Consider the following 14,873-nt stretch of genomic DNA (forward strand, 5'->3'; position numbering starts at 1 on the left):
GGTGTCTGAGTAAGGTAGTTCCCGTGTGGAAGGAAACTTGGGAGTTTTAAGGCTGGAGCGAGGGAACAGTAGAGTCAGGAAGTGGGAGAGGAAGCAGGGATGGCCATGGATGCGCAGGGTGCCGAGGGCCTAGACCACTGGACTTTCCCACCAGGACACATATGACAGACGACTTCTCCCACGGAAGAGCCAGGGCGCAACAGGACAGTGGGTGGTGAAGTCGCTTTGTCGCTTTTCTTCCCGCTCCAGGAAACACACTGGAACAGAAGTGCGGGAGGAGAGCTGACCCACAGTCTAAACAATAATTCTCAAACTTCAGCACAGTGATTTGAGGGCCGTCTGTCATACACTATGTGCCCCAAACCAGTCCCAATGCTCCATTTGAGAATTTCGGATAGTTGTTTTCCAGTTACTATGGCTGTATGATAAACCTCCCCTAAACACAGTGGCTTAAAACAATGACCTTATTTTGGTCGTGAATCTGCAATTTGGACAGAGCTCAGCAAGGATCACTCCTATCTGCCCCATTCAGCTTTCACTGGGCCAAAGATGGGGGTGGAGGCAAGAGAACTGGGTGGGGAGGTTGGGGAGGGCTTGGTTGGCACCATGTGAAGTCCCACTCATCCAACCAGGGACTCCACAGTCCCCTCTGTCTCTTGTGGTCTTATCTGCCTCCATCTGACCTCTGCACTATGGGAAACTCCGGGTGGCCTGACTTACATAGCAGCTCAAGGCTTGGAAGGTGCGCCTCTCCCATGAGGGCAGGAGTGGGTAAGGGGCAGGCAGAAGCTTTGGCACGTTGCCTAAGGTCACCAGAAAGCAGCATCCCTGCCACCAACTATTCTTCACATGGGAGCTGCCCCATACTCAAGAGGAGGGGAATTCAACGTCACCGTTGTATGGGAAGAGTGTCAGAGAAGTTGCAAAACTGTGTGAAAACCAGCACATTAAGTACAGAGGCAGAGGAAGAACGCAGTCCCAGAGACCCTGGAGAGAAGCACAGGGCGGGTCGGATGGCAGGAGGCAACTGAGAAAGGACGTCAGGAGGCAAGCCCAGGACGTGCCTTTTCACTATGAGCAGAGGAACATGGGGGGGGGAGGGGGCTTCCAGAAGAACTGGAAGGCACTGGGGTTTTCCATGGCGCCCTCTGAGTCAGAGGGAAGAGGAAGTGCCAGGCCAGGGCTCCAGCCAGAGGTGAAAGCCACTTCCCCAAAGGCCAGAGTGACCCTGTGACAATGCAAACTGCTTGAGGAAGGGTAGAAGGGGAAGAGCAGGTAATCTGAGACAATAGGAAGGGAGCAGATGTAACAGGAGAAAAAGCAGTGACCAAAGGACAGCAGAAGTTGAACATCCCAGAAGTCAGGGGAAAAGAGTTTCCAGAGAAAGCCATCCCTGTCTTACTCTGAGTGAAAAGGAAAAATTAAGGGCTGGGGAAGTAGCTCAGTGGCAAAGCGCTTTCACAGGAAAAGTGGGGCCCTGGGTTTGATCCCCAGTGCTGCAAAAAATGGAAACTGAGAAAAGGACACCGGATTTTGCCCAGAACACATTTTTGGGAGATCTATTTTATTTCTGCAATCAGTACAAAGAGAGGCAATCATTTCTCAGTAAGTAGAGCTGATGCCTCAAACAAAATGCAATGTTTTTATGTTAAAATAAGCAGTTGCCCTGCATGAGAAGCATCTGAAAACCACCCAAAGCTAGCACACTTAGGGAGCTTAACTTCTTCCCCAGGGACTGGACTACCATCCTTCCTGATAAGCCTATCTCAGGGCAAACACACCCAGCCCCAAAGGGCCATTGGCTACACCCTCCTCTATCAGCCGCCCTGCCCAGCCCTGTCACGTTCTGATTGTGCCTGGTAGTAACACCAGTTCCCATGGACTTGGAAGTCAGCAGTTTTTAAAATCCAGTGTGAATGTGTAGGAAATGGTTTCAGTTCTGTTTTTAATAGAGTGTTAAAATGTGCTTAAATTATTCTAAAATAAAATGGCTCTGTTACAATTGAAAGCAAGTCTACCTGAAAATCTCCAAAAGGGGACAGGGAAGTCTATTTTCATGGTATGAAGGGCCAAGGAGATTGCAGCAAAAAAACAGGCCTAAATTAAGGACAGTACAACATCTACAGACCAAAGGAACGGTGCAGTCAGAGAGAGGGAAACGGGCACAGAGGCAGGGTTGGCATCCTGCTCTCTGTTTTGGATCCTATCAGTAGTGGAAATGAGTTTCCCTCTCCTGTGAAGCAGCTCAGACTGATGGTCTGCAAGGACCAAGCCAGCCACATGAGAAACCAGCCACATGAGGGCTGTATTTAAAAGGGGCATGAGATCAGAGACCTTCAAAACCAATGTGCTGCTACACACCTGTAATCTCAGCCACTCAGGAGGCGTAGGCAAGTTTATCACAAGCGGGAAGCCACTTAGAACCTGTCTCAAAGTAAGAAATAAAAAGACTGGGGATGTATGTCAGTGGTAAAGCACCCCTGCGTCCAATCCCCAGTACCCAAAAACAAAACAAAAAAGTAGAAGATGATCTGTGATAAAGTACCTTGCTCACCATAAGGATATATATTTCTGTAAAACTTGCTCTTAATTATATGTAGCTTCAGTCCATGATGAGATGATAGTTGGAATTCAGCATTTTTATAAATGTTTTATAATAATGTAAAAGCCCCTGGATCCCATGCTACTCCTTCCGTGATTCTGGCCCACACACTGAAGTCTAGACGTCACAGCTATTGGCAGCACATGTTCTAGGTCAAAACCTATGAAGTGGCCCTCTTGCATATTCTATGCTGTAACATGTCAGCAAATCCCAAGAATCAGTGGAGTTTAGATTAAAGAGAAAATAAAGAATAAGCTGAACATATCTACAGAAATCAAATATTATACTAATAAAAATGAATTACGCATATATGCAACATACAAATGAATCTGAGAAACATAATATTAAGTTAAAAAATTCACAAGAAGAAAGTTGTGATTGCAATCACTCCTACACAAGAACGAGTCAGATTAGCTACAAAAGCAAAGCCTTTAAAATCTGTCAGGGAGCCAAAAATGCAAAGAAGCCTAGATATGGCAAAGCCTTTCTCAGGAGAAAAAGGCCATCAAATGCTTCCGTTCCCAATGAAGCAGTGGGAAGGATCAGAACATCATAGACAGCACTGAATAAGCCAGCTAAACTTTCAACCAGCATCAGGAACCATGGGGGACTTCCAAATAGATCAGAATTCCAAGGATTCTTGGCCACAGAGTAGGTGTGTGCCACCAGCCACCAAGAGAGTTGAAAGACATCTGATCAAGGCCTATGTCATAAAGGGTTAGAGCATAAAACTGAGAATGTCACTCTCTAGACACTCCAGACCACTGAAGTGGGCCTCCAAACTTGTGCAGAGCAGCCAGTAGAGATGTCCTGAGATTTAGAAAGCCAAGGCCAGATTGAAAGCAAAGATAACTCCCTGGTGTCCCAAAAAGCTGGCAGTCAGGCTGAAAAGCAGAGGGAAATCATTTACAGTTCAGAAAACTAGCGCTGGGCTAGGAAGCATAAAGAAATCTTTAGTTTGCCCAATGCTCAGAACTCAAGCCCTATAAAAAGAAAATTCCAATTCTGCCCTTAAAACATCTAAAGCCAGTGATAAAATGAATCTAAATAAAGCTTCCCCCAAACCTACACCCATTTCAATTATAAATTGAGCATTCCTAATAGAAAAATCCCAAATTCAAAAGGCTCCAAAAAACAAAACTTTTGAGTGCCATCATGATGCCATGAAGAAGATTCCACACCTGACCTCATAAGATGGGTGGCAATCAAAATGCAGGCAAACTAAAAATATTATACAAAATTTCCTTCAGGTTATGTGTGTAAGGTGCATATAAAACATAAACCAATTCTGTGTTTTGGTTTCATGTTCAAGATATCTCATTAAGTATATATACTTCCAAAATTTGAAAAATAAATAAGATTCAAAACACTTCTAGTCTCAAGCATTTTAGATAAGAGATACTCAACTTGTACAAATCTGATTGACTCAGCCCACACACCAGAGACCTGAAAACATCTTAAATTACTACAGTTTCTATAATTCTTTTACACACAATGTCTGGCATTCAATAAAAAATGATGAGGCAATGTTGGGGTTGTGGCTCAGGGGTAGAGCATTCGCCTAGCATGTGTGAGGCACTGGATTTGATCCTCAGAACCACATATAAATAAAAGGTACTGTTGTGTCCATCTACAACTAAAATTAAAAAAAAAAACAACCACGATTTTAAAAAAGTTTAATGATGAAGCATGCAAAAAAGGAAGAAAATATAGCCCACAGTCAAGAGAAGAAATAGGAAAAAAGTAGATTCACATAAGATAAGATGTTAGGATTATTAAGCAAGAATTTTAAAATAACTACCAAAAATATGTCAAAGGATATAGTAGAAAATATGGACATGAACAGATAAATATTTTCAGCACAGGACAGGAAACTATAAGTTTTAAATTTTTTCAGTGTAGAAATGTTCAAAATATAAAAAATATAAGAAAATTTATCAAAAATGGCTTAACATAGAAAGGATCCATAAATCTGAAGACTAATAGGAATTACCTAAACTGAAACACAAAGAGAAAAAAAAATAAAGAAAACACATGAAATAAAATATCTAATACATCTGGGACTATATAAAATGGTTTTGTATAAAAGTAATCAGAGTTCCAGGAAAGGAAAGAGAAGGGGATAAAAGAAATGTTTGAAGAAATAATGGATGAAAAATTTCCCAACCTGATGAAAGATATTAACCCACAGATCCAAGAACCTCAGCAAACTCCAACAGGGTAAATATGGAGAATGTCACACATAGGCACATCATACTTCAACTGTGAAAAAAAGAAAAAGAAAAAGAAAAAAAAATGAGCTAGAGAAATATCACACATTATATATAGGAAAGAAATTCTAAAAAATAACAGCTATTTTCTCAACCGAAAAAAAAAAAAAAAGCCAGAAGACAACTGGCCAACATCATCAAACTGTCAGCACCGAAGTCTATATCCACTGAAAATATCCTTTAAGATGACAGCAAAATAAATATTTTCAGAAAAAGCAAAAGCTAAGAGAATTTGTCACCAGCAACTCCACAGACAAGAAATGCAGGGTAAAAAGCACTTTAAGCCAAGTGTGGTAGTGCACCCCTGAAATCCCAGTGACTCAGGAAGCTGAGGATCACAGTTTGAGGCTAGCTTGGGCAACTTAGTAAGACCCTGCTCAAGGGAAAAAGGGGGGGCTGCAAATGTAGCTCAGTGGTATAATGCCTCTCATTCAAACCCCAGTCCCAAGTCCAGGGTTTTGGTGGTGGTGCACTTTAAGCCAAAAAGAAATGATACAGTGAGTACCCAAAATTGCAAATATGTGAAGATAAATATGAAAAGCCCATTTGAACTGTTAGATATTTTATAAATGTACATATGTATGCATGTTTTATGTGTGTATATATGTATGTTATATTTTATATCTGGATGTATGTCATGTTTTAAAATATCTGTATCTCTTATATTTTATTTATTTGTTTGTTTCTTTTAAATAGCATTGACCACTTAGAAATAACATTACTGGCTTTATAGTACACATAGATATAAAATCTAGAACAATGAGAGTACAAAGGATGGGAAAAAGTAAGGAAATTAAAATGTTTCATGTTTCTTACATTATTCTTTAAGTACAACACTGTTACTTGGAGATAAAATATAACTGGTTAAAGTTGCAAATTGTGATCTCTTAAGCAACTACTAAAAATAGCACAAAGAAACATTCAAAGCTTTTTTAAAGAATATAAAAATATGCAGTTCATTTAAAAGAAGGCAGAAGACAGAAGAGAAAAACAAAATGCATATTAGATAAATAGAAAACAAATGCCAAAGTGATCAACATAAATCCAACTACATTGAGACAAGTGGCAAATTTTGAATATGGAATATTGTATTCATGTTCCTTCCTGAAATTGATCCTGGTATTGTGCTTATATAAAAGAATATTCTTTTTATTAAGAATTACATGTGGAAGTACTAGGACAAGAAGGGTCATGATGTCTGAAACTTATTCTTCAATGGCTCAGGGAGAAGATGTAACAAACATCAAGACAAGGGAAAGAACAATGATGACAGAAACATATCAACAACCAATGAATCTGTCTAAGGGGCAGACAAGAATTCTATGAATTATTCTTGCAACTGTTCTAGAACTCTGAAATCATTTCAAACTAAAAAGTTGTTACATCTGAAGAATTAAATGTATTCAGTGTGATGCTCTTTTGTTAAGTAGATACTAAATCAATGTTATCATTTTAAAAAAAGATTACATATGGCATGACACTCTATTTATAAAGAAAAAATAAACCAAACTAAACAACCTATCATTTGAGAATGCATAAATGCAAAACCCTTGAGGAGAAAATAAAAAGGTGTAATAATGATTGACGAGGCTCAGTCTGTGATGGCCGCAGGGTAGGAGGGCTGTTGGACCTGGGCAGCAGCAGTGAGGGTATGAAGAGATTCAAAATGCTGCTACTATTTTTGCACCACAAAGAAATGATAAATGTTTAAGGAGATAAATATGCTTACCCTGACTTGAACATTACAAAATGTTTATGTGAACAGAAACATCATTTAGCACCACATAAATATGTATAATTTTATGTATCAATTAAAATTTTTTTAATGAAGAAAGCAGTGGTATTGATTGGTTATTGGACTGAATAGTAGTTTCATGAATGTTCTTTATAGTATTTTATTTAAGAACTTGTACCAAATACTATATAAAATCCTCTACATGAATTAATGTACTTTTTAAAGGTAAAAATTGAGGCAATAGAAGATCATCTGGTTTATAAAGATGAGTTTGAATTAGGGCTGGCCTTCATATCTAGAGAAGAGCCAAACAAGAGCTATAAGATGGACCCCACCTTTACCAGAACTAGTGCATATTTCATTAGACCCAGTTCCTGGATGTAACTTATTTAAGTATCTATTGACCACCAATGCCTTTTGCCTTCCTAACAAAATGAGCTACAAAAGAATGAAGCACTTCCTTGAAATCCTTAATTTAAATTCTCTGGCTAAGATATAATAACTCTGCCATGAATAAATTATGTGCAACATTGTACTGCAAAAGAAAAAAAATCTCCAGGATATGCAGATATGACCCATTAAATAATTAACCATCACTCTATTTTAGGAACCTCTAGGAGTCCTTCCTGCATAATACGGGATCACTTCCCACTAGCTGAGAAATAATGCAATAAAAACGGGAGTGGTCAATAATATCCTTGAGAGCTTTATTTGATCAATTCGAGTGTCCAAAGTCAGAATCCATAAAACAGAAAATTATTCTATGTGCTGATGATTGTTCACTAACATCTCTCCCAATCCTGCTCTGCCCCCCCCGCCGCCCCGCCCAATATATATATCACAGATTGCTTTGTTTGCCTAAAACATTTAGGTCAAAAATAAAGAAACACTACAAAGAAGTCTTGGTTAGCCAAGTGAATCCCAACCCTACTACTAGTTTTCTAAGTGTCTAAGAAAGTCTCTCTCCTTGATTTAATTAACACACTTGAAAAGGGATGTTGCTTTATTCTGAATCCAGAAGAATTATACTGAATAGTCATAGTTTGTAAGGCAAATGTGTTCCACAGACATGATTAATGATAAATTTTATTAATGTCCCCAACTTTACAATTACACCAATAAACAAAAAATATTTATTGAGGGTCAGGTGTGATCAGGTTCTAGTCTAAGGACTACAGATATGGTAGTGGACAAACAAGGAGTCTCAGCCTCCAGGGTCTTACCCATATTGACCTCCTACACAAATGAATGGGCAAGTGCCTTCATGTCGAGAGGTCATTACTAAGGCTTTGTTCATTGTTTGTTTGTTTTGCAGCACTGGGGATTGAACCCATGCTAGGCAAGCATTTGACCCCTGAGGTACAACCCTCACCTTTTTTTTTTTTTTTTGAGACAGATCTTGCTAAGTTACAGAGGCTGGCCTTGAACTTGTGATTCTCCTGCCTCAGCCTCCCAAGCAGCTGGGACTACAGGAGTACACCACTAATAAGGTTTCGAAGTCACCTAAAATCCTTGTGGGTTATAACTGTCCTTGGCGCCATGACTGTGCTAACTGCAATGTGCCTTGGTAAGGTCTGGAGAGTCATCTACCACCATCTGTATCTGCCCCATGCTGTTCTACTGTGCACAGCATGGCTATTGTTTGGCCAAAAGAACATGGGACACTTTGCAGACATGTTTTCCTGAGGTGGTGGAGACCTGGATACAGTTCTGCAGAGGAAAGTTGATGAAATGGAGTCCTTAAATGTTATAAGAGCAGCACACAACAGATTCATTATTATGGAAATGACACTTTCATTTATGGGAGACAGCACCTGAAGCTATCATTTCAATGTCAAATGGCCTCAAAGACACGTGCATTAAAGGCTCGTCTGGGGTGGGGGCACTGGAAGATGGTGAACCTTTTGGAGGTAAGGCTCTTAGGTCTTTGGGGCTGTGCCCTCAAAGGGGATTGTGAGACCCTGACCCCTTCCTTTTCCTCTTTTGCTTCCTGAATTGAACAGTTTTCTTTCCCATGTTTCCACCATGGCCATTCAGCATGTCCACCAGCCACCTAAGAGCAAGGAGTCCACCAAATCAGAGACTGAAAGCTCTAAAACCAGGAGCCAAAAAAGACCTTTTTTCATTGTAAGCTAATTATCTCTAGTATATTGTTGTAATGACAGAAACATGACTAACAGACAGAGTTCTTCTGTTACAAGGGCAGCACCTTCTACTAGATTATAAAAGTTACCCCCTCCATGACAGTGACTTCATTATAGGAAGTGACATTTTTACCAGTGATAGTCCCAAGCTCTATCTTCAAGGCCAAGAATTCTACAGACTCACGATGTTCATCATTTATTTCAGAGTGGAATAACTAAATTGAAAAATCAAAGAAAGGAATGGAAGAAGAGAAGGAAAGAAAGAAGGAACAGAGAGAAAGAAAAAACATAAGGGTTTTTTTTGGGGGGAAAGGGGTACCTGGGATTGAACTCAGTGGCACTCCACCACTGAGCCACATCCCAGCCCTATTTTGTATTTTTTTAGAGACAGGGTCTCATTCAGCTGCTTAGCGCCTTGCTAAATTGCTGAGTCTGGCTTTGAACTCCAGATCCTCCTCCCTCCTCCCCTATTCTAACTCAATCCTCCGCCTCCCAAGCTGCTGGGATTACAGGCATGGGCCACTGCGCCCCGGCAACATAAGGTTGTTTTTTCTTGGGGGGGGGAGGCGGGGTTTGTTTGGCTCTTTGTTTTAATCATCAATGGATTCCTAGCAATGAGAAATTTCACATTTGAGCAGCAATAACACATTGGAACTGTCCGAAGTGACAGCACAGAATTGGGTGCCACGGTCACACCCTTGACCTAGGCAGGTCCCCTGCACCTTCTTTCTGCCCCTGTGATCAAGAGACTGTAAAATTTCAATATTTCAGAACCAAAGCCTTTTTAGTTTAAAAATTCCAGCTATCAAGAAAAGTAGGCTATGACAGAGAGAGAGATTGAAGAGAGAAAGAGAGAGGGAGGGAGAGAAGTGAAGAAACTGATGGTGTTCGCTGATCTTTCCAAATCCTGGTTCTGGAGTCTTTCATGAGGCTTAATACCTTCAGGAGCAGTGAAGTGTGTGGGCTACCGTCAGCTCCCTTCCCTCAAACGCTATGAAAAGCCCTCACCTCTCCGTGGTGCTCCACAGGCTGAATGAAGGTGGCACAGGTGGGCAGTCCTGGGCTGCCTGAGACAGGGTGCGGTGTTCCAGCTGCTCACACCTGGCAGCCTTCTCTACTGCCTCCACAATTCAGGGCCGGAGGCTCCAAAAATGAAGATGAAACCCAGGGTCTGGATCAGCGCAGTTCCCCAGGCCCCTCAGGACTCCACTCTGCAGGGGCAGGACCTAGGACATGGCTTCACACAGGCTCCTGGGCTGTGCGACAGTCTTTCTTTTAATGAGTGACTGCACAGCTCCCATTATTTTGGCCGTAACATGCTCTCAATCACTCTCACTGTTCCTTATTAACCTATATATTCCCTTCCCTTGAAAGGCTCTCAGAAAAGGGCAGCCAGAGTCCTGGGAGGACTTCTAGGTGTACTCTGATGATATTTACCACTTACTGAGCAGTTGCTATATACTGGGCAATGCACTAAGTATGCTTTTTCATTTAATTGTCACAACATTTAAAGGTAGACATTATCAATCCCCTTTTATAGATTGGGAAACGGAGGCTAAAAAGACAAACCATTTGCCAGGGGTCATACTGTTGGGATCTGCCTTTCCAAAAGCCCTGTCCTTAACCATGTCTACACCTGGGGGGCAGCACAGTGTCTGAAGGAGCACTTTGTGGGCAGGAGCCTTCCCACACCAGTGCCAGCATCTTGGTGATCATGGGACCTGTCCCAGCCACTCACTTCATCTCCCAGATGGGAATACAAATTTCTACCCTGCCTTCCTCCAGCAGTTGAAGAAGCATCAGCATCTGTTGCTGAGTTCCAATAAGTTCATTTCTCTCGAACAAACATGTCCATCTGCTCAAGATCACAATAAGAGGAGTGGTGAGAGAAGAGGTGCAGATAAAGAAGTTCAAAACTGAAGTTACAAGTTAGGTGTTTTTCTTCTCACATTTTTCATTTGTCTTCCTGGAAATGTTGGGGATGGGGTCAGATTATAGTGTTTGACAATGAAATTCCATTAACATTAAAAGCTATCAAAATACAAAATTGAACAAAGTTGGGGACCATGTAGTATGCACTCAATAAATAGTAGAGGTGGGCCAGAAGAAAGACAGGCAGGGAGCACCTAATGCCAGTGTTTCCTGGGGATCTTATTTAATGATTAGCCAGTTGGTCTTTCATTTCCTATGCAAGTGGCTAATTGGCTCTTTGAGTGTCTAGCAAATTAATTTGGCCAAAGTTATTTAATTTCTTTCTATCCTTAGCAATGAGTAAAGAACTTAAAAGACAATGCTTGTGACAAAGCAATTAAATGCAGTGACAAACGGTCTTAGCAAGCCATAATATTCTGAAGTTTGAATTGACCTGTGATTTTTCTCAACTGAAGCCCCATAGGATGGGGCTCCTATTTTCCCAATAGTTCCAATTGCCTGGTTGAAGCAACACCCATGAAGATCAAACTTACTCTCTCTCTCTCTCTCTCTCACCACACACACACACTGACTCCCACAAAGCTGATACAAAAATAATGCTGCAAATAACACTCATAAAATCCCAGTGCATGCGCTTATCCCTTTAGTCATAGCATGACACTGATGCAGAAGATCTGTGACAACCTGCAAGGGGGACTCTGGGGGAACTCTCAGAAAAAAAGCACAGAGATCAAGAAATGAAAATGAATTTATGATGGTTTGGTTAGAAGTTATGTTTAAACTAAGAAAATAAAGATAGTAAGTACTAACTGGGATATCGGGGGAGGGGCTAGCCATCCAGCAAGGATTTGGGTATATATAAAAAATGAAATATTCATCATCCTACACAAAACACACTTGTGGCTGAAGCTCGGCATCGCAGTCACAAAATCAACCAACTGCCTCCACTCTTAAAAAGCCCTGAAAAGAGCAAAAATGCCAATATGGATCCATTCAAAACTTTTTGTTACTTTGGGAATATAGTGAATACAGCCCTACCACAGGCCTACCTGTAACTCAAGACACTGTTAGAGGGATGCGTGTCTCTGTTAAACACATAGCCTCACCATTCAGGTGGGTGGCAGTGGTCATTCTGCATAGGATGCAAATATGTCAGGGACCTCTGTGGCCCTTCCTCTGGCTTCCGTGGATCTGTAGGGACAAGAGGCTGGCTCTGGATGGGGACCCACAGAAGCAAGAGAGGGGGCACAAAGCATGCCTCCTTGCTACACTGCACGCCCACTCCCACCCTTGCCCTCTCATCACATGACTCCACCAACTAATCTCAGCCATGCACAACAGGGACTTTTCTAGGAAACACCTGGAAAATCCACACAGTCAAAAATGCTGGAGAAATTTTGTGTGTGAGAAAGAATAGGGGGTGGGGGTAGCTTCCATCTGTGAACTCCCTCCTCTCCTATTCTAACTCAATCCTGTTAAAACTGTTTGTCATAGCTCCGTGTTCAGAGAGAAAATGTTTCCCCTCGGAGAGTCTGAGGGTTCTGAGTGAAAAGCATTAACATTATCAAGAGACCATTCATTTCTGATTGAGACAGCATTTCCACTAGCAAAAGCCAGGCACAAGATCAAGCCCACTAACGCTTATCAAAGACAAAAGTAAACAACACAAAAGATTTTAATTAACTCTACCCAGCTGAAGCAGATAGAAACTGAAGGCATGGCATGCCCCTTAATAACCAGGTTATGGGAAGCTCAAAGAACTACCAATAAATACATTGCTTTTTCTTTTAAGTCTAGAGGGGGAAAATGACTACAACTTTCACTGAGCACAGCTATGGGGGATTACATAAGGAGCTGCAACCCAAATGCTGGACTCAATCACAGCAATTGAAACTGATTCAGAATATGGCTAAACTGCCTTACCTAATGACTATTAATAAATAAGAAGACCTTTCATTGGTTGGCAGGAAGATAGTTGCTACTGGCCAATTGATTCCTGAAAAAGGCTCACATGTACTTTTTTGCAGATAAAATTCTCAAAATCCCAAAGTATTTTCTCTGGCATCAGAAGTTGCCATATCTGGCCACACTTTTTCAGGCCTACATGTTTACTTTCACCTGTTCCCAAACTGTTTGTTTTGGACTTTTTAAAAATTGAAACTTCTTTGAAAGTGAAGAGTTTGGAAACCTCACAGGTAATCAGAACTCATTCATCAATAGTGAACAAGTAAGAAGAATGAAGGGGTGGGGGATGAAATTCTCCATTTAGGGTACACTAGGTAGCCTACACTTTTAAACCTAAAATAACCGAGATTTCTTATTATTCCGCAAAGTTACATAGAAGATTTAGCCAACTGAGCTTAATGCCCCACATCTTGTTAGCAAGGAGGAGGGGGGAAAAATCAAGTCTGCTTATTCCTGATTTAGAACTATCTCCGGAAGCCTCCTTCCCATAGAGGCTGCACCTGGGATGGTGTACAGGTTCCCAAACTCGGTGGAGAGCGCCCCGATTCAGTTCACCAGCGGCCCCACCTGCCAGTCCCACCCTGCGCAGGAGAGGAGCAAAGCCCGCCACACCGTACAAGTGTCCCACTACCCTCTCCTCTGCTTCCAGGAGCCTGGCCCTGCACGGCAGCATTTCGGGGTACTGAAAATCAAACAGACCCTTAATAGAACAGGAGGGCCGGCGGGCTGCCATTATATAATAACACAGAGCAGATAAGACTTCTAGAAAACGAAAGTAGTCGGCGGAAGGGGGAGGAAAGAGGAATGGGGCAACGGGGAGCTGTCGCCGCCACTTACTCGAAGGCGAAGAAGAGTCCGCTAGTAACCAGGATGAGGATGAGCGTCAGGTAGAAGACGCCCGTCTGCCGGGCCATCATGATCCTCCCGTTGCAGAAGAACTTGTTTCTCCCCGGGAACACCTCCCATTTCCTCCGGGCCGCGATTTTCTTCTTCTTGTGGGGCGACTCCATGGGGGAGGAGCTGTGGGTGCTGATCTGACTGTACTCGCAGTCTTTCATGGGCCCGCCGCCGCCGGGAGGCATCCACGAGGGCAGCCGGCTGGGGGCGCACACCCCCAGAAGCCCCCCGGCCGCGCGGGCCCCGCCGAGCCACGACCGCCGCCGGCCGCCCGGCCGCCCCCCGAGCCGCGGTGCCGCGACCCCTACACGGGCTCCCGGCTCGGCGACAACTTTACCGAGGACACCCAGGTTAACCCCTCGGGGAGCCCAACTGTCATAGCAGAATCCGCTTTCGGCAGGGACGATGCTCGTCCGCAGCCCGCGGCAGCGGTCCTCCGTGGCTTCCAGCCCGCGTCCCGGGGCTCGGGAGCCCCGTGGGGCGCGGGGGATCGCCTGGCAGACCCCCCGGTCGCCGTGCGCCTGGTCGCGCGCTCGACCCCGCCGCCCCTGAGCCCCCGGCCGCGCCTCGGTTCCGGCACGCCGACCCCGGAGCGCTGCGCCCCGAGGGGACACAAGGCGGCGGCCCCGGCGCCGGCTTCTTCAGGAGCCACTTCTGCGCCTCGGCCAGGTTTATTCTACTCCTTCCTCCCGGTGGCGGATCCTCCCAGGAGAGAGCGCTGCAAACTGGGCGGCAGCTCGCGGCACCGGCAACCCCTCCCAGGGGTGGGGACAGCCACGCACGTTATTCTGTCAGGATCGGCTCGGCAAGAGCCCCGGCGCTGCTCGCGCCGCGACCCCGCGTCGGCGCGCCCGGCAGCCGAGCCCAGTCCGCGGCCCGTGCGCAGGGCTCCCGGCGGAGGGTAGTGTCTGCGGCTCTCGGGCTGCGAGGCGGGGGACTCCCTGGCTTCCTACTGCTCAGAAGAGCCAGCCCCGGCGCTCCGAAGGCCGCCGGAGGGCCGTGGGGACACCGCCACAGACACTTGTTTGCAAGGCTCAGCCCCGGCGCGCGCGCGGCGCTCGGAACGGGTCCGCCTCCTCGCGGCCGGCTGGGCGGCGGCGCCCGCGCCTTGCCAGCCGTGCTCCTCCTCCAACTCCTCCTCCTGGCGGGCGAAGCCCCGGCACCGGCACGGCGGGGTCGCCGCCCCAGTCCCCTCCAGGCGGACGCCCTGGGCTCGGGGACCCGGCAGGCCCGGCGCAGCAGGCCTCGTTCCCTACGGCTTCGCCGAGGAGTGATCGGGCGCAGCGCCCGCGGCGCCGCCACGCCGTGCGCTCTCGGTGTCCGCCTGC

At 44.6% G+C, this 14,873-nt stretch overlaps 1 protein-coding gene across 3 annotated transcripts in view; it reads right to left on the reverse strand.

Moving 5' to 3' along the window:
• Zdhhc14 (zinc finger DHHC-type palmitoyltransferase 14) overlaps positions 1-14,593 on the reverse strand; it is a 256,755-nt gene extending 242,162 nt beyond the window's left edge. For all 3 annotated transcript variants that reach the window (XM_027939538.2, XM_027939537.3, XM_027939536.2), the window contains exon 1: positions 13,486-14,593. In XM_027939538.2, coding sequence (XP_027795339.2) covers positions 13,486-13,730 — 245 coding nt within the window. In that variant the 5' untranslated portion in view covers positions 13,731-14,593. The remainder of the gene's footprint in view (positions 1-13,485) is intronic.
• Positions 14,594-14,873: the final 280 nt, after the last annotated feature.

Source organism: Marmota flaviventris, chromosome 6 (assembly GCF_047511675.1).
Source record: "Marmota flaviventris isolate mMarFla1 chromosome 6, mMarFla1.hap1, whole genome shotgun sequence".
NCBI classification, from domain to species: Eukaryota; Metazoa; Chordata; class Mammalia; order Rodentia; family Sciuridae; genus Marmota; species Marmota flaviventris.